This window comes from Ovis aries, chromosome 4, assembly GCF_016772045.2.
Source record: "Ovis aries strain OAR_USU_Benz2616 breed Rambouillet chromosome 4, ARS-UI_Ramb_v3.0, whole genome shotgun sequence".
Classification (NCBI taxonomy): Eukaryota; Metazoa; Chordata; class Mammalia; order Artiodactyla; family Bovidae; genus Ovis; species Ovis aries.
This window is the reverse complement of record NC_056057.1, coordinates 33,611,174-33,635,509: the sequence shown is the minus strand read 5'-3', so window position 1 is coordinate 33,635,509 and position 24,336 is coordinate 33,611,174. Positions and strand designations below refer to the sequence as shown.

At 38.8% G+C, this 24,336-nt stretch overlaps 1 protein-coding gene across 4 annotated transcripts in view; it reads right to left on the bottom strand.

Moving 5' to 3' along the window:
- The window catches only part of RUNDC3B (RUN domain containing 3B), a 175,207-nt gene that overhangs the window by 39,152 nt on the left and 111,719 nt on the right, over positions 1-24,336 (bottom strand). For all 4 annotated transcript variants that reach the window (XM_042249155.1, XM_042249156.1, XM_015095223.3 and 1 more), the window contains 2 exons: positions 22,276-22,444; positions 14,367-14,524 (listed from right to left, as the gene is read on the bottom strand). In XM_042249155.1, the coding sequence (XP_042105089.1) occupies positions 14,367-14,524; positions 22,276-22,444 (327 nt within the window). The remainder of the gene's footprint in view (positions 1-14,366; positions 14,525-22,275; positions 22,445-24,336) is intronic.

Here is a 24,336-nt window from a genome sequence, read left to right as displayed (position 1 = left end):
AGACTGGTGTGCTATATATACTTCAAGGGTCTGCAAAGAGTCAGACACAACTTAGCAACTGAACAACAACCAGGAATAGAGCTATCACTGAAGATACCTAAAAAGAACATGGGCCAGGTATGTGAGGGGGAGATCAGGGTTGACCATGTCCAAATGTCGTTTATCAAATGTTTTCCTTCTTATTGGAATGTAAATTTCATCCCTCCTCTTAGCATTTCTAAACCACTGCTCCCAACAAATCACCTTCTTTTGTCTTTAGCTGCAATTGGCGCTTAAAGTAAGGGTTTCAGCCAGAGTACCCTGGTGTCAAAAATGAAATCACACATTTTTTTGGTACCCTCAATATTACACTCATTATTCTAAATGAAAGATGAAAAGAAAATTTCCAGTTTGGTCTCTTTCTTTCCTTTCAGAGATTAGGCTCAAGTCTACTGTTACTTACAAGCTCTTTTAAAAGATGTAGAATCCCATACTCTATATTTTGATAGCAGTGCTCAGTCAATTCAAAGCTATTATTCTGTTCATTTATTTGATTCCTTGTTCTGTGTCTCCATACTTCAGGGTTATCCTTTCTCCCTCATTTTGCTCCTTTCCCCACTCACCTCAGATAAGGTGCTGATGTTCATGATGAAGTTTTACTTTCAGCCTCTAGTTATACATAAGGCATATAACACTTGGAACTTACCATTTAATATCTGTGGCTCCAAGTATTCCTAAGTAACCCCAGAGGTCCATGATATGAGGCAATTTTTAATGTTGATAAGCTAACACATTTGAAGCCGATGTTTACAAGGCAAGTTCTGATGGCAAGTACAGCAAATGCCCAAAATCCCTGCTGCACACCTTTGCTATCTTCTATGTATTATTTATTTCCTGATGTACTATAATTCTCAGGATATAGTCCAGCGCTATTTGTGACAGGGCACACTGAGAAAATCTTAGGCTATAATCTTCATGAAGATAAAGGATCTAATCTAGCATGAGTAAGGGGCTTCCCTGGTGGCTCAGTGGTAAAGAACCCGCCTGCAATGCAAGAGACGCAGGTTCGACCCCTGGGTCAGGAAGATCCCCTGGAGGGGGACATGGCAACCCACTCCAGTATTGGACCAAATGAAGCAAATGAGCACACACACATGCACAGCACAAGTATAGTAATTCAGAATTTTACTCAAATGAGCAGAATGACTAGGGTCGAGAGACTGAAGTTCCAGACAGGGAAAGCCACCAAACATGAGGTGTGGATACACTTCTCCTCTTTTCCTCTCCTAGGAACACAGGATAAGAGCTACCTCCTTACAGCTGAAACAGAAAGGAAGTGAGTAGCGCATAACTTTTAAAATAATGACACAGCCTGAGGACATGACATAAACTGATCAGAACCAAACAGGTCCAAGATGGCAGATGGGTCAACTTCTACTAGACCTTAAGCCTCAATATATGTTCATTGTAACGCATCATCAAGCTAAATGATTCACCTTCAGGACCATGACAGTTCCAAGGCCGATCATCAAAGACCAAAAAGTGAGTGGTGGCCCAGTTCCTGGAAATCTCTGCCCTTCCCCCTAATAGTTGGAATAATCCTCCCACTTAGCCTATGAAATTACCCAGCCCATAAAATCTAACCACAGCAGTATTACGAGGCTCCTCTTACCTTCTGAGATGGCCCGCACTCTGTGGAGTGTGTTTGTCTCTAAATAAATCCACTTTTTACCTATCCCTCTGTCTTTCACTGAATTCCTTCTGCAACAAAACATCAAGAACCAGAGCTTCATTAGGTCCTGAAACCAGGTGTCTGATCTCAGTTGGAAGAATGGGTTTTGGCCAGGTTTCCGTCCTGGCCATGTGGGTTAAAGTACCAAACTGAACAGTTTCACAGCCTCTCGTAGCTACTTGGGAAGAGGAACAGGACGGTCACTCAGGCACTGTTTGCTACTGTTGGTGTCAGTGACTGCCGACTGCCTAAAGTAAACTCTATGAGGGCAGGAACCCTGTTTTATTCACTCCAGAATCACTAGCTACTAGAACAGAGCCTGGATCTTCATGGCATTCTCAGCATTGGTCAAATGAATGAATATAAATGCCAGAGAAGTTACAAAAGCAATTTTGTACCAAAAGAAGTAAGAATTTACTCTTTATTCATTAAAGTTTACCAGAATTGGAAAATTTACATAGCATTTCGAAAATCCTAACTTCTTCATAATTTCAATATAAAATTTTCTTTAGTCCTGTGTTTTGCTTTTTGTTAAATTTAGACACAGACATGGGATAAAGATCACTTTTTAGTTATTCAAAAATTATAAATTATCTACCTATTCTTGTAAATTTTTGTAGTGATTCTTTGCATCACTTTACAGTTATTTCCCCTCGAATAAAACACTCAAAGAAAAAGCCTAGTAAGGAGCCAGGTATTCAAAAATTATTACCTACCTATGAAGTATTCTTGCCCAAAAAGTTAATCCCAAATCTAAAAAGGTCTCTTAAATACTTTTCAATGTTTACATGTTTTAAAGAAATTGAAATACAATTGATTTCCAATACTCTATTAGTTTCAGTTATACAGCATAGTGAATAACTATTCACTATTTTTTGAATTATACTCCATCTATAATTATTTTAAAGTATTGGCTATATTCCCTGTGCTGTACATTACATCCTTGTATCTTATTTATCCTAGTTGAACTTTTGACCTTTACTTAAGAGCATCCTTTGAAAAGAAATATTAATGAGGAATTTAGAACCTCAAAAAACCCTCAAATGCCTCCTTATTTATTTTTCTGGCTGTGTTAGGTTCACAACCAGGCCCCCTGCAGTGGAAACATGGCATCTTAACCAGTGGACCACCAGCAAAGTCCCTAACCCCTTTTTTTATAGTAATTATTTCCTTGTTGGTCTTTGCCATCTTAACTACTGGAACGGCCAGGGAATTCCCTCAAATGCCTCCTTTTCCCTTTCATTGTAAAATATAAGATAAACTCTGGATCCTTAGAGGAATGACTGATTCCAGCACCAGAACTAGCCAAGATCAGCCTGTGGTATCTTGTACCAGAAAGCAAGAAAGTTAGCAATGACAAATGTATCTTGTCAGAAGTACACAGGAATTAACATAAAGGCATTTCCATTAGTAAAGATTGGACAATCTGAGCATCAAAAAGAAAAATAAATTTAACTGATAGAAGGACATTGAATATATGCATTTCTGCTGTAATCCAGAAACAAAACAAAACAGTGTTCTTCAACCACACGACGAAAATAACTAGCCTGATGGGGAAAGGGCTTCACTGGTGGCTCAAATGGTAAAGAATCTGCATGCAATGCAGGAGACTTGTGTTCAATCCCTGGGTCAGGAAGATGCCCTGGAGAAGGGAATGGCTACCCACTCCAGTATTCTTGCCTGGAGAATCCCCATGGACAGAGTCTACAGTCCATGGGGTCACAAAGAGTCGGGTATGACTGAACAACTTTCACTCACTTATGGGGAGAACAGGGCTATGGGTGACAACTCAAAGCCTATTCAACCTACTAACTAGACCACTAGAAAGACTGTGACAATCCTAAATAAACTTCAAACCTAGTGTAAAATATTTGTTAAATTCCTATTGATTAAAGAAATGTTACAATAACTTTACAATGACAACAGCTTTAACAACGACAAACAAGTAAGAGCTACTTGATGGAAGATGGTCAAGGCTCCCGAGGGTTGAGGTTTGCCATGAAGGCAAGGAAAAAAACACACAAAGCTGCCTTCAGTTCAGTTAAGTTCAGTTGCTCAGTCGTGTCCAACTCTTTGCGACCCCATGAATCGCAGCACGCCAGGCCTCCCTGTCCATCACCAACTCCCAGAGTTCACTCAGACTCACGTCCATCGAGTCCGTGATGCCATTCAGCCATCTCATCCTCTGTCGTCAATCCCTCCCAGCATCAGAGTCTTTTCCAATGAGGCAACTCTTCGCGTGAGGTGGCCAAAGTACTGGAGTTTCAGCTTTAGCATCATTCCTTCCAAAGAAATCCCAGGGCTGATCTTCAGAATGGACTGAAAGCTGCCTTACTACAAAGAGGTCAATCATCTCCAAGTTCTAGCTCAACTGAGCTAGATGAGAGCAGAGTAAGAATGTATTATGTACAGTTAGAGAGCACCCTCTATTGGTGGCCTGAAGTATTTACCTGTATTCAGTTCAGTTCAGTCACTCAGTCATGTCTGACTCTTTGGGACCCCATGGACTGCAGCACCACAGGCTTCCCTGTCCATCATCAACTCCCGGAGTTTCCTTAAACTCATGTCCATTGAGAAGGTGATGCCATCCATCCATCTCGCCCTCTGTCATCCCCTTCTCCACCCGACTTCAGTCTTTTCCAGCAACAGGGTCTTTTCCAATGAGTCAGTTCTTCCCATCAGGCAGCCAAAGTATTGGAATTTCAGCTTCAGAATCAGTCCTTTCAATGAATATTCAGGACTGATCTATTTTAGGATGGACTAGTTGGATCTCCTTGCAGTCCAAGGGACTCTCAAGAGTATTCTCCAACAGCACAGTTCAAAACCATCAATTCTATGGCACTCAGCTTTCTTTATAGTCCAACTCTCACATCCATACATGACCACTGGAAAAACCATAGCTTTGACTAGACGGACATTTGTTGGCAAAGTAATGTCTCTGCTTTTGAATATTCTGTCTAGGTTGGTCATAACTTTTCTTCCAAGGAGAAAGCATCTTTTAATTTCATAGCTGCAATCACCATCTGCGGTGATTTTGGAGCCCCCCAAAATAAAGTCTGACACTTTTTCCATTGTTTCCCCATCTATCTGTCATGAAATGATGGGACCAGATGCCATGATTTTCGTTTTCTGAATGTTGAGCTTTAAGCCAACTTTTTCACTCTCCTCTTTCACTTTCATCAAGAGGATCTTTAGTTCTTCCCTTTCTGCCATAAAGGTGGTGACATCTGCATGTCTGAGGTTATTGATATTTCTCCTGTCAATCTTGATTCCAGCTTGTGCTTCCTCCAGCCTAGCATTTCTCATGATGTACTCTGCATATACGTTAAATAAGCACGGTAACAATACTCAGCCTTTACGTACTCCTTTCCTGATTTGGAACCAGTCTGTTGTTCCATGTACAGTTCTAACTGTTGCTTCCTGACCTGCATACAGATTTCTCAAGAGCCAGGTCAGCTGGTCTGGTATTCCCATCTCTTTCAGAATTTTCCACAGTTTGTGGTGATCCACACAGTAAAAGGCTTTGGCATAGTCAATAAAGCAGAAATAAAGGTTTTTTCTGGAACTCTTCTGCTTTTTTGATGATCCAGCAGATGTTGGCAATTTGATCTCTGGTTCCTCTGCCTTTTCTAAAACCAGCTTGAACATCTGGAAGCTCACAGTTCATGTACTGCTGAAGCCTAGCTTGAAGAATTTTGAGCATTAATTCACTAGCGTGTGAGGTGAATGCAATTGTGCAGTAGTTTGAGCATTCTTTGGCATTGCCTTTCTTTGGGATTGGAATGAAAACTGACCTTTTCCAGTCCTGTGGCCACTGCTGAGTTTTCCACATCTGCTGGCATATTGAGTGCAGCACTTTCACAGCATCATCTTTTAGGATTTGAAATAGCTCAACTGGAATTCCATCACCTCCACTAGCTTTGTTTGTAGTGATGCTTTCTAAGGCCCACTTGACTTCACATTCCAGGATGTCTGGCTCTAGGTGAGTGATCACACCATCGTGATTATCTTGGTCATGAAGATATTTTTTGTACAGTTCTTCTGTGTATTCTTTCCACCTCTTCTGAATATCTTCTGCTTCTGTTAGGTCGCTACCATTTCTGTCCTCTATCGAGCCCATCTTTGCATGAAATGTTCCCTTGGTATCTCTAATTTTCTTGAAGAGATCTCTAGTCTTTCCCATTCTGTTGTTTTCCTCTATTTCTTTGCACTGATCGCTGAGGAAGGCTTTCTTATCTCTCCTTGCTATTCTTTGGAACTCTGCATTCAGATAGATTTATTTTTCCTTTTCTCCTATCCTTTTCACTTCTCTTCTATTCACAGCTATTTGTAAGGCCTCCTCAGACAGCCATTTCACTTTTTTTGTGTTTCTTTTTCTTGGGGATGGTCTTGGTCCCTGTCTCCTGTACAATGTCACAAACCTCCGTCCTTAGTTCATCAGGCACTCTATCAGATCTAATCCCTTGAATCTATTTCTCACTTTCACTGAGCAATCTTAAAGGATTTGATTAGGTTGTACCTGAATGGTCTAGTGGTTTTCCCTACTTTCTTCCATTTAAGTCTGAATTTGGCAATAAGGAGTTCATGATCTGAGCCACAGTCAGCTCCCAGTCTTCTTTTTCTTGACTGTATAGAGCTTCTCCATCTTTGGCTGCAAAGAATATAATCAATCTGATTTCAGCGTTGACCATCTGGTGATGTCCATGTGTAGAGTCTTCCCTTGTGTTGTTGGAAGAGGGTATTTGCTATGACCAGTGCATTATCTTGGCAAAACTCTTTGCCCTGCTTCATTCTGTTCTCCAAGGCCAAATCTGCCTGCTACTCCAGGTGTTTCCTCACTTCCTACTTTTGCATTCCAGTCCCCTATAATGAAAAGGACATCTTTTTTGGGTGTTAGGTCAGGAGCAGTGGCTGCACTTTTCTGGAGCATCCATCAGTAGATACCCTATGTCCAAGGTCAGAGAAACCCCAGCAAGATGGTAGGCGCTGGAGCTGCTGTGAGGAGAGACCCCACGTCCAAGGGCAAAGGAGAAGCCCCAGCAAGATGGTAGGAGGGGCAAATGTGCATTTAGAATCAAACCCCATTTCCACCAGAGACACTCAGAGGGCTCAAACAAACCTTGTGCACACCAGGACCCATGAACCCCACAGAGACTGAGACAGAACTGTGTCTGAGCGTCTCCTGTGGAGGTATGGGTCAGCAGTGGACTGACGCAGGGACAGGGGCTCTGGGTGCAGCAGACTTGGGTATGGCATAAACCCTCTTGGAGGAGGTTGACATTCACCCCACCATAGAGCTGCCAGAACTTACACAGGACTGGGAAATAGAATCTTGGAGAGCACAACAGAACCCTGTGTGCACCAGGACCCAGGAGAAAGGAGCAGTGACCCCACAAGAGACCGACCCAGACTTGCTGGGAGTGTCCAGGGGTCTCCAGCAGAGGCGTGGGTTGGTGGTGGCCTGCTGCAGGGTTGGAGGCAGTGAGTGTAGAGTACATGCATGGGATATCTTGAAGTAGGTCGCCATTATTTTCATTACCTCCACCATAGTTTGAAAGTGAAAGTGAAGTCGCTCAGTCGTGTCCAACTCTTGTAGCCTACCAAGCTTCTCTGTCCATGGGATTTTCCAGGCAAGAGTACTAAAGTGGGTTGCCTTTTCCTTCTCCAGGTTCCCAACCCAGGGATCGAACCCAGGTCTCCCGCATTGCAGGCAGACGCTTTACCCTCTGAGCCACCAGGGAAGCCCAAAGGTAAACACAGCTCCAATCCATCAACAGAAAATTGGATTAAAGATTTACTGAGCATTGCCAGTAAATCAGAACAAGACCCAGTTTCCCCCTCAGTCAGTCTATCCCATCAGGAAGCTTCCATAAGCCTCTTACCCATCTCCATCAGAGGACAGACAGACTGAAAACCACAATCACAGAAAACTAACCAATTTGATCACATGAACCAGAGCCTGTGTAAGTCAATGAAACTATGAGCCATGCCATGTGGGGCCACCTAAGATGGACGGGACACATTGCAGAGTTCTGACAAAACGTGGTCCACTGGAGAAGGGAATGGCAAATCACTTCAGTATTCTTGCCTTGAGAACTCCATGAACAGTATTAAAAGGCAAAAAGATATGACACTGAAAGATGAACTCCCCAGGTTGGTAGGTGCCCAATATGCTACTGGAAGATCAGTGGAGAAATAACTCCAGGAAAAAATGAAGAGACAGAGCCAAAGCAAAAACACCACCCAGTTGTGGATGTGACTGGTGATGGAAGCAAAGTCCAGTGCTGTAAAGAGCAATACTGCATAGGAACCTGGAATGTTAGGTCCATGAATCAAGGCAAATTGGAAGTAGTCAAACAGGAGATGGCAAGAGTGAACATAGACATGTTAGGAATCAGTGAACTAAAATGGACTGGAATGGGTGAATTTAACTCAGATGACCATTATATCTACTACCATGGGCAAGAATCCCTTAGAAGAAATAGAGTAGCCATCACAGTCAACAAGAGAGTCCTAAATGCCCCAACCAGTAATGCTGAAGAAGCTGAATTTGAATGGTTCTATGAAGAAATTCCTGTAGAAATGATTTTATCTAACAATCTGGTACCTGGCCTTTTTCTCCTCTGTATGCATTTTCCTGACTTTCCTATTCTTATATGGATAATAGAGTATGTAATATCAGTTCAGTTCAGTTGCTCAGTCATGTCTGACTCTTTGTGACCTCAAGAACCACAGCACGCCAGGCCTTCCTGTCCATCACCAACTCCTGGAGTCCACCCAAACCTATGTCCATTGAGCCGGTGATGCCATCCAACCATCTCATCCTCTGTCGTCCCCTTTTCCTTCTGCCCTCAGTCTTTCCCAGCATCAGGGTCTTTTCAAATGAGTTAGTTCTTTACATCAAGTGGCCAAAGTATTGGCATTTCAGGTTCAGCATCAGTCCTTCCAATGAATACCCAGGACTGATTTCCTTTAGGATAGACTGGATGGATCTCCTTGCAGTCCAAGGGACTCTCAAAAGTCTTTTCCAACATCACAGTTCAAAAGCATCAGTTCTTTGGTGTTCAGCTTTCTTTATAGTCCAACTCTCACATCCACACATGACCACTGGAAAAACCATAGCCTTGACGAGATGGACCTTAGTTGACAAAGTAATGTCTCTGCTTTTCAATATGCTCTCTAGGTTGGTCATAACGTTCCTTCCAAGGAGTAAGCATCTTTTAATTTCATGGCTGCAATCACCATCTACAGTGATCTTGGAGCCCAAAAAATAAAGTCAGCCACTGTTTCCACTGTTTCCCCATCTATTTGCCATGAGGTGATGGGACCAGATGCCATGATCTTAGTTTTCTGAATGTTGACCTTTAAGCCAACTTTTTCACTCTCTTCTTTGACTTTCATCAAGAGTTTATTTAATTCTTCTTCATTTTCTGCCATTAAGGTTGGTGTCATCTGCATATCTGAGGTTATTGATATTTCTCCCAGCAATCTTGATTCCAGCTTGTGCTTCCTCCAGCCCAGCGTTTCTCATGATGTACTCTGCATGTAAGTTAAATAAGCAGGGGGACAATATACAGGCTTGACGTACTCCTTTTCCTAGTTGGAACCAGTCTGTTGCTTCCTGACCTGCATATAGGTTTCTCAAGAGGTGGGTCAGGTGGTTTGGTATTCCCATCTCTTGAAGAATTTTTCACAGTTTGTTGTGATCCACACAGTCAAAGGCTTTGGCATAGTCAATAAAGCAGAAATAGACGTTTTTCTGGAACTCTCTGGCTTTTTCGATGATCCATCGGATGTTGGCAATTTGATCTTTGGTTCTTCTGCCTTTTCTAAAACCAGCTTGAACATCTGGAAGTTCAAGGTTCATGTATTGCCGAAGCCTGGCTTGAAGAATTTTGAGTGTTACCTTACTAGCGTGTGAGATGAGTGCAACCGTGAGGTAGTTTGCGCATTCTTTGTCACTGCCTTGCTTCAGGACTGGAATGAAAACTGACATTTTCCAGTCCTGTAGCCACTGCTGAGTTTTCCAAATGTGCTGGCATATTGAGTGTGGCACTTTCACAGCATCATCTTTCAGGGTTTGAAATAGCTTAACTGGAACTCCATCACCCCCACTAGTTTCGTTCATAGTGATGTTTCCTAAGGCCCATCTGACTTCACATTCCAGGATGTCTGGCTCTAGGTGAGTGATCACACCATCATATTATCTGGGTCGTGAAGATCTTTTTTGTACAGTTCTTCTGTGTGTAATATATGTCAGCCTAATTGTAATTTGATATTTTAATAGCTGTTACCTGCCAAAAATATATATGACCAGGAACTGCCATGATTTTCCCATTTTTAACTGGGCTATGATGACATCATTGCACTCTGTTAGAATCCACACCAGTCATCCTAAAAGCTGTGAGCCAGGGTGCCACAGCATCAGTGACTTCTGGTTTTCAGGCCAACAGATTACATGATTACTACTCACCATGAACTACACCAAACTGGCTATTGAACCGGAACAGTGGCCTAGTTTTAGCAGTGCATGATTCTTCACTCTGCTAGTCTAGGCTCTTCACTCCCTTCACTAGGGAGTCCTCTAAAACATTTTACTATTCCTATTTTTCAAATCACGAATAGAAAAATTTCATCAACTAGAAAAAAATCATTATACATTTTATCGATAATAATCATGACAAGGTGTTTAGCTCTTGTATCCTGTTCTGAGACTGTTCTCAAGGGCTGCAATGAGTGTTCCACAAAGAATCACTTGTACAGCAGACAGAACATCTCTCTGAATGCCTACCACAGATCTATAATATTATCATAAATATTCATCCAACTGCCATTGAGCCTGCCTGCCAATGCAGGAGACTTTAGAGACGCAGGTTCAATCCCTGGGTAGAGAAGATCCCCTGGAGAAGGGCACGGCAACCCACTCCAGTATTTCTGTCTACAGAATCTGCTTGAACAGAGGAATTGAATAGGCTACAGCCCACAGGGTCGCAAAGAGTCGGACAAGACTGAAGTGACTTAGTATAGCATAGCACACCATTTAGAAACTAGATCTCAAAAGTGAATTCCTTGATACTCAGGGATAATACAATCAAGTCCAGACTCACTGTCTGACCTGTACCATTTAGGCATGTTAAGGTAAAACATTTTAAACTCAATATTCATCTGAGTGAATATATTAAGGAGATCTTAAGGTTTCTACAAGCCAAAACAGACTAATAATCTTGATTACCTTCTTTGTCCTAACAGTATTAAACATATGACTTAATACTTGTAATAACCCACAACACAAATATTATCTCCATGTTACAAATAAGGCAACAGAGGCTCCAAGAAAATAACTCAACTGAAATTGAGCTCATAATAGGCAAGGACAGAGCCAGTATCTGAGCACAGTCCCGATCTGCGATGAAGCTGTGGAACGCTCCTCTATGAGATCATCTACTGCCCAAACTACACAATGTTCAGATTTCACAAGTATTTAAAGACATTATTAAAGCATATTTTAACAGTAATTAAAAAATACATCTAACCTTTGAGAAATATATAAAAAGTTAAGTGGCAAATTATCTTAATCACCCAGGAAAAGATAATCAACATAACGTAGAAGCAAATATGTCATACTTCACATTCCATTTAATGCTCCTCTTCTAACCTTTGTCTTTATATGTTATATCTTTGACTGCAAACCTTCCTGTTGGAAAAAAATCTCAGTGACATAGGGAGGAAAAAATGTCTACTCTCTCCCTACAGTTTCAAAAATGCCAGAGATTATCTGTACCTTAAATGTGACTCTGATAACATAGCAAATCGTAAACATTCTAGAAGACACCTTACTCTTCTATTAAGTGTTCTGTAATGCTTTCTGTATAAAGGGATCTTGTAAGGCACCAATTTACAACAAATCCAGAGACTGCAACCATGTTATGTGAAAATAAATCTCCAATCTCTAAATTCAATAACCTAATTCTTATCAGTGACTTTAACTTTTTATTTTTTGCTCTAGTAATTTAAAGAGATTAATCTAGTAACTTAAAGAGATAAAACTTTAATTTATTAGTAACTAATCAATTAGTAATTTATTAGTATTGAGATTAGTAACTTAAAGAGATTAAAAACAATTGTAAGGTTTCTTTGCAAAACCAGAAAGATCAAGGACACTTCTATCATAGCAATAAGATAAAACCTAACTCACAAATTCTTTTTTAAACTAAAAAGTTTGAGACTTTCCTTTAAATTATCAGAAGTAAAATAAATGTGATGCATTCAAATTTAATTCTTCAAATGGAAATATAAATAAAAACCAACTACATAATTATTTTTAGGTTAAAAGCATTTAGACAAACTACTAGTATTATTTGCAAAAGAAAAATACTTTCTTAATCTTTTAGTTGTAAAGAAATAACCAGAAATCTCTATCATTTGCTTCATATTTTTCTCTCTGCTTATAGTAGTGAGGGACATTACAGGATTAGTAGTATTAATGTGCTCCTCAGTGAGAGAGATACCATAGGACACATTCTCTTTAAAATATTTTTTAAAAATCTTAAGAAATAAGTGAATGTAATTCTTATGAAGACACAAATTCCTAGAAATACTAAATTTTTACGTTTCTTCACAAAACTTTTTTACTTAAATCATTTAATTTTCTTAGTCGTAAAGTATCCCCATGCAAATTATGTGTTAGTTACAGAAGGAACAGCAGTAACTATACAGAAGAGAAAAACATCTTAACCAAATGATTAAAAGTAACATCACTAATAAAAGGCCAACAGACTTCATGGACCTATGGATGCGACACCCCAAGAACATACTGCTTGCTTACTATTCCAGCCCCAAATGGATAAGCTCATTCTAATTACAAGAAAAAGTAAACAAACTCAAACTGAGGGATAGTCTATAAAATTTCTAGCTTATGTTTTCAGAAATACCAATCTCAACTGAGATAACCACTGAAACGCTAACATCAAAAGTAACTGAAGATACTGAGAGTCAGTGCAGAATGTGATCCTGGATTAGATTCTGTACCAAAAAAACGAAAGTAATATGAAACATTACTTGGACAACTGATGAAAGTGAAATATGAGATATAGGTACAATGGAAGTATTTTATTAATTTAAATTTCTTAAAATGAGAGCTGAACTGTGAGTGTTTAGGATAATGCTATTGTTCTTAGGAAAAACACCCTGAAGTACTATGTGGTATGCAACCTTTCAGGTAGTTCAAAAAATAACATATCCATATATACAAGGAGGAAAGAATTATGACATGTGGAAAATGCTGAAAATTGATGAATCTAGGAAAGAGCATATAGAAATTATTTTTTACTATCTCTGCAACCTTTCTGAAAGTGTGAAATTATTTCCACTGCTATGCATACACACTGAGGAAACCAGAACTGAAAGAGACACGTGTACCCCAATGTTCATCACAGCACTATTTACAATAGCCAGGACATGGAAACAACCTAGATGTCCATCAGCAGATGAGTGGATAAGAAAGCTGTGGTACATATACACAACAGAGTATTACTCAGCCATTAAAAAGAATACATTTGAATCAGTTCTAATGAGATGGATGAAACTGGAGCCGATTATACAGAGTGAAGTAAGCCAGAAAGAAAACACCAATACAGTATACTAACACATATATATGGAATTTAGAAAGATGGTAACAACGACCCTATATATGAGACAGCAAAAGAGACACGGATATAAAGAATAGACTTTTGGACTCTGTGGGAGAGGGCGAGGGTGGGGTGATTTAAGAGAACAGAATCGAAACAAGTATATTACCATGTGAACTAGATGACCAGTCCAAGTTTGATGCATGAAACAGGGCCCTCAAAGCTGGTGCACTGGGACCACCCAGAGGATGGGATGGGGAGGGAGGTAGGAGGGGGGTTTGGGACAGGGGGACACAGGTACACCTGTGGCTGATTCATGTCAATGTATGGCAAAAACCACCACAGTATTGTAATTAGCCTCCAATCAAAATTAATTAATTAATTTTAAAAAAGAAAAAAATTTAAAACCATCCTTAACGTTAAGTAAATATTAACATGAGGAGGTTTTCACTATAAACAACTAATTGATAAAATTGTTTGACAAAATGGTATGGCTGGTGAAAGAGCTTTAAACTAGTCCTTTAAACACTACTATAAGGAGCTGTGCCAGATTGTAGATCAATACACAGTGTTCAACAACAAAAAACTCTTGCCATGAAAAAAATGTCAGCTCTACTAAACTACTCAGTGACATTCTGGCACAACCTGGTAACAAAAAGTTCATCTAGTGGCACTGTACATTCAATAGCACAGTGTACTTTGAATGGAAGATCTTATATGCCATCTTTCTGCAATCACTAAAACCTCAAAATTATGCATACGCATGTGGAATAACACACACCACATTATCACAGTTAACTCTGGGTAACACAACCGAAGGTGCTTTTATCTTCTTCCCATATTTTGGAATGTTTCTACCGTGAACATGGATTAGTTTTACAAGAAAAAAGGAAACTTTTTAAAAAGACTAAGTGAAAAAGAACTAAATAGCAGGCAATCAGATTTCTTGGAACTTGAATCCTTCACCAAACATGACATATCTCTTAACTTTACATACTGCCAAAATTTTTCCAAAAGGACTCACTTACAGCTGATCTTGAAGCTCCACAATTATATATTCTAACTGTTCCTTCTCCAGTTTATGAGCCAGGTCAGAATCTTCAATCCTCTGTAGTAGTATTTTATTCTGAGCAACAGATTCAGACAGCTGGTTCTCTCGAAGTTGTAAGAGTTCTTCAAGATAACCCTGGAAATAACAAGTGCAAAATTCTAATATGTATCTTGAAGATAAATGCTGAGTAGATTAAATGTTATTCTTAGCTATGTTGTAATGAAATTATTTCAAAGTATCACTGAAGAAATGGTAAATAAAACCATTTTAACTGAATTAAAAATTTAACATATGTTCTCCATTATTTAAAGTTCTCTAAAGTTCAGTGAGATGGCTGGATGAGATGAGATGGCTGGATGGCATCACTGACTCAATGGACATAAGTTTGGGTGAACTCTGGGAGTTGGTGATGGACAGGGAGGCCTGGCGTGCTGCAATTCATCGGGTCGCAAAGAGTCAGACATGACTGAGCAACTGAACTGACCTGAAAGTTCAATAAAGTATGTTTATAATTTAACATACACCTGAGTTAAAATATAATTTCTAAGCTCTGCAACAGTGATAAACACTCTAAATGCCTTCAGGCTTCAAAACAGACTTAATTATAGAATGATTAATTAAAAATCTGCCTCTCAGTGATTATTTTTCAAAAAACAGTTATTAACATTTTAGCATTAGCATATTACAGGAAAGCAGTATAATGTCTAGGTTAGGCCTACAGTGTAAGGGACTGTCTCATGTCATACTCCAGTTCTACTACTTATAAACTAAGTGTCCTTGGGTAAATTATTTAATCTCTCTGGGTCTTTGTTTCATCATCTAAAAATGTGGGAACAAAAAGGGTATCTAGCTGGGAAGATTAAATGAAAGGTAAAGTGTTTAGAATACTATCAATACCTGGTACCCTATATGCAATGTATAATTATTAGCAGACACCTAAAGACAGATTCTCTCTTATCTTTTAACTCATTTATTGGTTCTTTGTCCTTTTGCCCTACTTTCTAGGAGTGTTCATTTAATTTATTCTCCAAATCCTTATACTTTAAATCCTTATACTTTAAATCCTTATAAATTCCTGAACTTAGGAAATCTTATTTTTAATTTCCAAAATTTTTTTCATGTTTTCTGCTGTTCCCTTCTCATGGCATTCTATAATTTTTAGACACAATGTGCTTTCTTCTTAGGATATTCATTAGACTCTTTTTTTTTTTCTTAAAGTATTCTTCTATTCCATTTCTTATCCTTTTCACGTGCTTAACATTAGAAAACTACTTTAGCTATTCTGGCTTCATAATACATATTAATAGCAACTAGTACTGTTCCTGTCACTTTCTTTTTCAGATTTTTTTCCTGTCAATTCTCAAATATTGGTTTTCTCCATAATAAAATCTCAAAAATTAAAAATAAATTTAATTTTTACAAATGAAACTATTATATGTGTACACAGCTTAGTTTAAGCTATGCATGATTATTTGTAAACATCAGTAATTAAACAACACAAATTCCCAGCACCTGGATTCACTGCCAGTACTTTCAGAGTCACATGATGTCTTTCTGATCCCACCCCCTGTTCTCTGCAGAGACGACAACATCCTGAGATTTGTGTTTATCACCCCCTTGTTTTTCCTCCAGCATCACCACAAATGTGTGTCTTCTTAAACAATATACTGTTTAGTTTGGCTGAGTTTTATCCATATTCTTTTGCAACCTGCTTTTTCATCTAGTGATGAGTCTCACTACAGTTGCTGCCTTTACTCTCAACAGTGCATAGTATTCTGTTGTATGAATACTGCAGCTTGTTTACTCACTCTCCTATCAATGGCCATTTAGATTATTTTCCATATCTCTTAATATAAACATTACTGTGAACAGTCAGTTACATGATACCTGGTACAGACATCTGAGAGTTTCTCGGAGACATGACTAGGAGCAGAGTTGCTGGGTCATAGGCCTTAGATATCTGCGCACTTACTAGATAATGCTGAACTGTTCATACCACAGGTTTTAACACTAATCATATCCCATTTGACTTCATGTGACTTTATATTAGTATCAAAGTTATACTGAATTCATAAAATCAGCTGGAAACTATTCCTTCTTTTCCTTTTCTCAAGAGCAGCCAGTAGAAAACGGGAATTACTGCCTCCTGAACGTTTGGTAGCATCTACCTCAGAAACCAAACAGGTCTGGTGATTTGAGGGGAAGGAGGGAACAGATTTTAAACTACTTGTTTAATTTCTTCAATGATTATAGGTCTGCAAGTTTTGAGAAGTATTGATAAAATTATTAATAATTATGGGAGGGGTCTCCCTGTCATTTATAGTTTTACTATCTATTCTCTTTTAATTCTTAAAATCGTCTATCTGTGCCGCAACTCTTAAATTTAATTATGGTTGATTCTATTTAATTAGTTTGTACAGATACTCAGCTTTTGGTTTAACTGATTATGTACCTCTGTTTATTTCATTAATACCTGCTCTTATTTTTATTATTTTGAACTGGTTTGTTGTTTTTGTTTACTTCTTGGATGCTTAGCTCTTTAATTTTCATTCTTTTCTAGGATAAGTAATTCTCCAAGTACTGTGCAAGTTGTAACTTAGTACTATCAGTGTCCATTATTTTCATTCCTGTTCATTTCTAAGTATTTTCTCATTTCTTTTTGATCCATAATTTAGAAGACTTTATTTTTTTTAAATCTCCATTGGTGTACTTTAGGTGGTGGTAACCTTTTTCTATTGAATCTAATTTTATTGTATTGTGGTCACTATTGTATCATTTTTTGTATTTGCTTTGTGACCTAGTATAGCCCATAAAAAATGGAATAGTTGTCCCATGTATGCTTTAAAAGAATGTGTATTCTAATTGTTAGCATTTACCGTATTTTTAAAAAATAATTTTATTTTGGGCTGGGCTGAGTCTTCACTGTTGCGTGGGCTCTCCTCTAGGTGCAGAATGTGGGGGGTACTCTCCAGCTGTGGTGCACGGCTTCTCACCAGAAGGTGTAATGGCTTCTCTTGTGGTGGAGCACGGGCTTTAGGGTGCACGGGATTCAGTAGTTACCCCCCAGGCTTCAGAGCACAGACTTAATAGCTGAGGTACCTTGCTCTGAGGCATGTGCGATATTCCTGGATCAGGGATCGAATCCAGATCTTCTGCACTGGCAGCCCACTAGTAAAAACTGTAAGCAATGCATCATTGACTGGCAGTGGATTCTTTACCACTGAGCCACCAGAGAAGTCCCTACCATAATTTGCTTCAAGCTTACTAGTTGCATTGCTCAAGTTCATTATATCCTTACCAATTTTTTGTCTGTTTTATCTGTAATTATTGGGATGTTAAAATTTTCTACTATTATTATTGATTTATTCATTTCTCCTAGATATTCTATTAATTTCTATTTCATATTTTTCATGGCTGAATTTTTAAATGCATGTAAGTTTAGTACTGTTATAGATTGCTGGTGAATTCTTCTCTTTTAAAAAGGCAATATCTTTCTTTAGTCTTAATAATACTTTTTGCCTTAATGTCTAGTGTGAATTATACCAAAATAGAATTATTTTGGTTAATATTTGCCTACTCTATTTTATCCTCCTAGTTTCAATGTTTTTTGAGTCACTATTATGTATGACTATTACAGACAGACAGCATGTCACTAAAACTTATGACTTAAAAAATAAATTTAAGGCAAAAACCACTACAATATTGTAAAGTAATTAGCCTCCAATTAAAATAAATAAATTCAATTAAAAAATAAAAACAAAAAATAAATATAAGAGTTTGTCCTTTTTTAAATTATTTTTTTAAACTATTAATTTTTTTGGCTTCTCCATTTTAGCTTGTGGGATCTTAGTTGCCTGACCAGTGGTTGAACCAGGGCCTTGGGCAGTAAGAGCACAGAGGCTTAACCACTGGACCACCAGGCATTCTCAAGAGTTTGTCTTAATTGTCAAGTTTATACCTTTCCCTTTTATGGCAATGCTGACTCTTAGTTGTATTGAGATTTCTGTTATTTTGTGTGTTTTTTAAATACTATCTTCACTTTTTTTCATTTGCTCTTTTCTATTGTAATAATCACATTTTCTTTATTTCTTCTCTTTCTTATTATCAGTTTAAAAGCTAAATATTCTATTTCTATAACTGCAATTTTGGAAACAGGCATATACCTTTAAAAGGGTGTGTACACTCCTTTTACACTACACTACTTATAATACACAGATCCTAAGAGGCTTTAACTTCAATCACTCTTTCTCACCCTTTCTGATACTATTAAATAGTGTTTAGTTCCATTTTACTTTCCAGGGAGGACTGAAGCCAGACCTAAATGTTAAGCTGCCAATATTTCGTAATTCAGTCGTTAAAACACTGCTATTATTAACAATTAAATTATATAAACTTAGTTAAGTAAATTGTATTGAAAAACAAGGATCAAGTAAACTGTATTAAAAAACAACTACTCAAAATAACTACTACTTAAAATAACTACTACTCAAATAGTAGTAGTTGAGTAGAAATTAACTACTCAAAATCCATCACTTCCCAAGTATTTTACAATAGTATACTATCACTATTTGCGCTCTTCAAGTCACAGTCACTGTATTTCTCTGGGAGAAAAACTATATAATTGTGTGCTACTGTGCATCTTTCCCTTATCTTGCATTCAGTAACATCAAACAGGTAGTTTTAAGTTGGCCGTGATGGGAGTATTTATCCCAGAGAAATCAGCAAATGAAAGCAAATGAGAGCTCATCAACTTTTCCCTGCAAAACCAGTTCTTAGGCATATTCCAGAACACCACTGCCACCCCATACTGGCATTAACACTGCTGCTGCTACCTCATGTAGTCCAGGTTTACCAATCTCTGTGCTTACTCTGCCACTGTGCATCTCATTCCTGTCTTCGAGGTTCAGTTTCCAACTTGAGTGAGAGTGGGCCTAGAATTGCTGTGCCCTGTTGGTATTAAAACACAGGTACCTAGGTTAAGGGAATGGCCCCTCACCACCACCACAAGAGTTCGCAATGGCTTTAACTCAATTCACCCCCACTTATTTTTAGGCCCTTCCTTCTTTATACAGTCCTTCAGTTCAATTCAGTCGCTCAGTTGTGTCCGAGTCTTTGTGACCCCATGGACTGCAGCACACTAGGCTTCCCTGTCCAGAACCAACTCCTGGAGCTTATACACACTCATGTCCATTGAGCCATCCACCATCCTGTCCTCTGACGTCCCCTTCCCCTCCTGCCTTCAATCTTTCCCAGTATCAGGGTCTTTTCAAATAAGTCAATTCTTTCCATCAGGTGCCCAAAGTATTGGAGCTTCACTTTCAGCATCAGTCCTTCCAGTGAATATTCAGGACTGATTTCCTTTAGGAGGGACTGGTTGGATCTCCTTGCACACCAAGGGACACTCTCAAGAGTCTTCTCCAATGCCACAGTTCAAAAGCATTGATTCTTTGGCATAAAGCTTTCTTTATAGTCCAACTCTCGCATCCATACGTGACTACTGGAAAAATCATAGCTTTGACTAAACAGATCTTTGTTGGCAAAGTAATGTCACTGCTTTTTAATATGCTATCTAGGTTGGTCATAACTTTTCTTCCAAGGAGTAAGCGCCTTTTAACTTCATGGCTGCAGTCACCATCTGCAGTGATTCTGGAGCCCCCCAAAAATAATGCCCCACTGTCTGCATTGTTTCCCCATCTATTTCCCATGAAGTCATGGAACCGGATGCTGTGATCTTAGCTTCCTGAATGTTGAGCTTTAAGTCAACTTTTTCACTCTCCTCTTTCACTTTCATTAAGAGGCTCTTTAGTTCTTCTTCACTTTCTGCCATAAGGGTGGTATCATCTGCATATCTGAAGTTACTGATATTTCTCCTGGCAATCTTGATTCCAGCTTGTGCTTCTTCCAGCCCAGTGTTTCTCATGATGTACTGTGCATATAAGTTAAATAAGCAGAGTGACAATATACAGGCTTGACATACTCCTTTCCCAGTATGGAACCATTCTGTTGTTCCATGTCCAGTTCTAACTGTTGCTTCTTTACCTGCATAAAGATTTCTCAAGAAGCAGGTCAGGTGGTCTGGTATTCCCATCCTTTCCAGAATTTTCCAAAGCTGGTTGTGATCCACACAGTGAAAGGCTTTGGCATAGTCAATAAAGCAGAAGTAGATGCTTTTCCGGAACTCTCTTGCTTTTTTGATGGTCTAACGAATGTTGGCAATTTGATCTCTGGTTCCTCTGCCTTTTCTAAAACCAGCTTGAACATCTGCAAATTCAAAGTTCACATACTGTTGAAGCCTGGCTTGGAGAATTTTGAGCATTACTTTGCTAGTGTATGAAATGAGTACAATTGTGCTGTAGTTTGAGCATTCTTTGGCATTGCCTTTCTTCAGCACTGGAATGAAAACTGACCTTTTCCAGTCCTGTAGCCACTGCTGAGTTTTCCACACTTGCTGGCATATTGAGTGCAGCACTTCCACAGCATCATCTTTTAGGATTTGAAACAGCTCAACTGGAATTCCATCACCTCCATGAGTTTTGTTGTAGTGATGCTTCCTAAGGCCCACTTGACTTCACATTCCAGGATGTTTGGCTCTAGGTGAATGATCACACCATTGTGGTTATCTGGGTCATGAAGACCTTTTTTTGTATAGTTCTTCTGCATATTCTTGCCACCTCTTCTTAATATTTTCTGCTTCTGTTAGGTCCCTACCATTTCTGTCCTTTATTGAGCCCATCTTCGCATGAAATGTTCCCTTGGTATCTCTAATTTTCTTGAAGAGATCTCTAGTCTTTCCCATTCTATTGTTTTCCTCTATTTCTTTGCACTGATCACTGAGGAAGGCTTTCTTATCTCTCCTTGCTATTCTTTGGAACTCTGCATTCAAATGGGTATATCTTTCCTTTTCTCCTTTGCCTTTTACATCTTTTCTTTTCTCAGCTATTTGTAAGGCCTCCTTGGACAACCATTTTGCTGTTTTGCATTTCTTTTTGGGGGGGCGGGTGGTCTTGATCACTGCCTCCTGTACAATGTCCTTAGTGAGCTCTTATTCTTTGAGAGAGAAGTTCTGTATGAAACTTTTTCAAAATTTTATTCTACTTGGCATTTTCAGATTTTTACAGTGTAAAGGCTTTTAGTTATCTTAGTCTGACTTCTTGCTGGTATCTGGAACCAGAATTATTCTTTCACAAGTTATTAAAGCTTTCTTTGTATATCTTAACTAGTAGTTGTTTGTCTACAGGAAATCTCTTCATATTTGTAAATTTCCTTTGTAACCATTTTCCTCAGTGTATTTTTTATTGTTCTAATATTTCTATTGATATAATTCCACTAGGCTTTTCCTAAGTAGCTCATCTATGAATAATAGTAATTTGAAAGGAAGGGAAGAAAGGAAAATAAACAATACATGAAAATTACAAGTATGTTATAACTCAAGATACTAGTTTGTATCCCAGTCTGCTATGTACTCCCCTTTGCCTACTATAGTGCTTAACACACAAAAGCTGCTAAAATGCCTGATTTTAAAAAAAGGAGAGACAGACACATACATGGAATTTCTTAAGCAATCACTATTACTACATTTTCATAAACCAAATAATCTTTTATAAAATTAATCCTAGAAATTAATACTTCAAACATATAAATGAAACAGCATACAGGAGGGTAAATGGGTCAGTGTTATATTAAAATGTAAAATTAGAAGAAGTTTAGCAAACAAAAGCCTCTCCTAAAATTGGGCCTGATTTTTAATTAAGAGGAGGACAATCCAAGAACAGAAAGGAAGTAGCAGTAGGTAATACTTCTGTTTAGCTAACAGATCTTTTGGTAGTGACGGTCTAAAGGCAGTAACTCGAGCAGAAATGAAATGACTTCTGATGACTGAGACACACCTTCTGTTCCAGGGTGAGCTGATACTTCTGTTTGACTCTCTTACACTTGTTGAACCAACTATTCTCATCCATGATGACTGGAGGCCCGGCCTTCTCCGGAGTGCTGCTCTCGCTGTCACTGCTTCCCAGAGTCCTCAGTTCTTCCTCGTCACTGCTGATACTATCAGAACTGAGAAGATCAACATTTTTTTAAAGAAATAAAGTTCACAGTATGTTCCACGTTGGTTTTTTAGAAATACTTCAGCATTTGTAAGTTGCTGGTAAGTAAGCTCCAAAATGTTCAGCACTAACTATACAATAATAATGATATTATCATCAGGCCTACAGATGCTACGGAAGTTCAAGTGAGGTTTACAGATCTAAGGCATTAAAACAGGAAAACTATGAGAATGTCCCAAAGAGAGGGGAAAAAAACTTCTAAAGAAGAGAGCCAGAAACTCCACATGTGCTGAGAAGAGTTTTCTCACTGGGTTGTTTTCACTGACTGTTCAATCTCCATTGTAAGGCAGACAGCACATCACCAGTGTGCTGCCAGTGGGGGTATAGTATCAGCGCAGTGCTCATGATCAGCTCAGCTTCGACTAAAAACAAGAGGTTCAGAAAACCAGTTATACCTAAACACTTTCTACTGGGGGGAAGAAGGAGAGACACGGGTGAAGCAGAGAAAAAATCCATTACAATCCATATGTAAAATTCCTTATGATATCAGTATGGTAGAAAACACAGAACAAGGTGGGGAAAAAGTAGGACAGAACCTAAATAATAGAGAGAAAGGTGTGCTAAGAGGATTGTCTAGTTTCAAAGAAAAATACACTTTAAAAGGAACAGGGAAAATAAATTTTAAAACACCAGCAATGATAACAACATTTAAGAAACAGCAAAAAAAAAAAAAAAAAACATAGTCTTTATAACCCTCAAGGTATACAAAAAAAAACTCTAATCTATCAAACAGAGGAACAAAATAAGAAAATACAGTAAGTTGAAAACAAAAAATAAGATGGCAGAATAAGCACTAATACAAAAGAAATTACAAAAATCTTAAATAGGTTAAACTCAACAGCCAATTCAGATGTTCTGGTGTGATTAAGGCAAGTAAGCGCCAACAGTAAGCTATCTATAAAATACACATGAATACAGAAAAATGAGAAACGCTGGGCTGGAAGAAGCGCAAGCTGGAATCAAGATTGCCGGGAGAAATATCAATAACCTCAGATATGCAGATGATACCACCCTTATGGCAGAAAGTGAAGAGGAACTCAAAAGCCTCTTGATGAAAGTAAAAGAGGAGAGTGAAAAAGTTGGCTTAAAGCTCAACATTCAAAAAACGATCATGGCGTCCGGTCCCATCACTTCATGGAAAATAGATGGGGAAACAGTGGAAACAGTTTCAGACTCTACTTTGGGGGGCTCCAAAATCACTGCAGGTGGAGATTAGATAAGACTATTCACTCAGTCATGTCTGACTCTTTGCAACCCCATGGACTGTAGCCCACCAGGCTCCTCTGTCCATAAGATTCTCTAGGCAAGAATACTGGAGTGGGTTGCCATTTCCTTCTCCAGGGATCTTCCCTACCCAGGGATAGAACCCAGGTCTCCCACATTGTGGGCAGATGCTTTAACCTCTGAGCCAGCCAGCCATGAAATTAAAAGACACTTACTCCTCAGAAGGAAAGTTATGACCAACCTAGACAGCATATTGAAAAGCAGAGATATTACTTTGCCAACAAAGGTCCATCTAGTCAAGGCTATGATTTTTCCAGTAGTCATATATGGATGTGAGAGTTGGACAGTGAAGAAGGCTGAGCACCAAAGAATTGATGCTCTTGAACTGTGGTGTTGGAGAAGACTCTTGAGAGTCCCCTGAACTGCAAGGAGATCCAACCAGTCCATCCTAAAGGAGATCAGTCCTGGGTGTTCTTTGGAAGGACTGATGTTGAAGCTGAAACTCCAATATTTTGGCCACCTCATGTGAAGAGTTGACTCACTGGAAAAGACCCTGATGCTGGGAGGGATTGGGGGCAGGAGGAAAAGGGGATGACAGAGGATGAGATGGGTGGATGG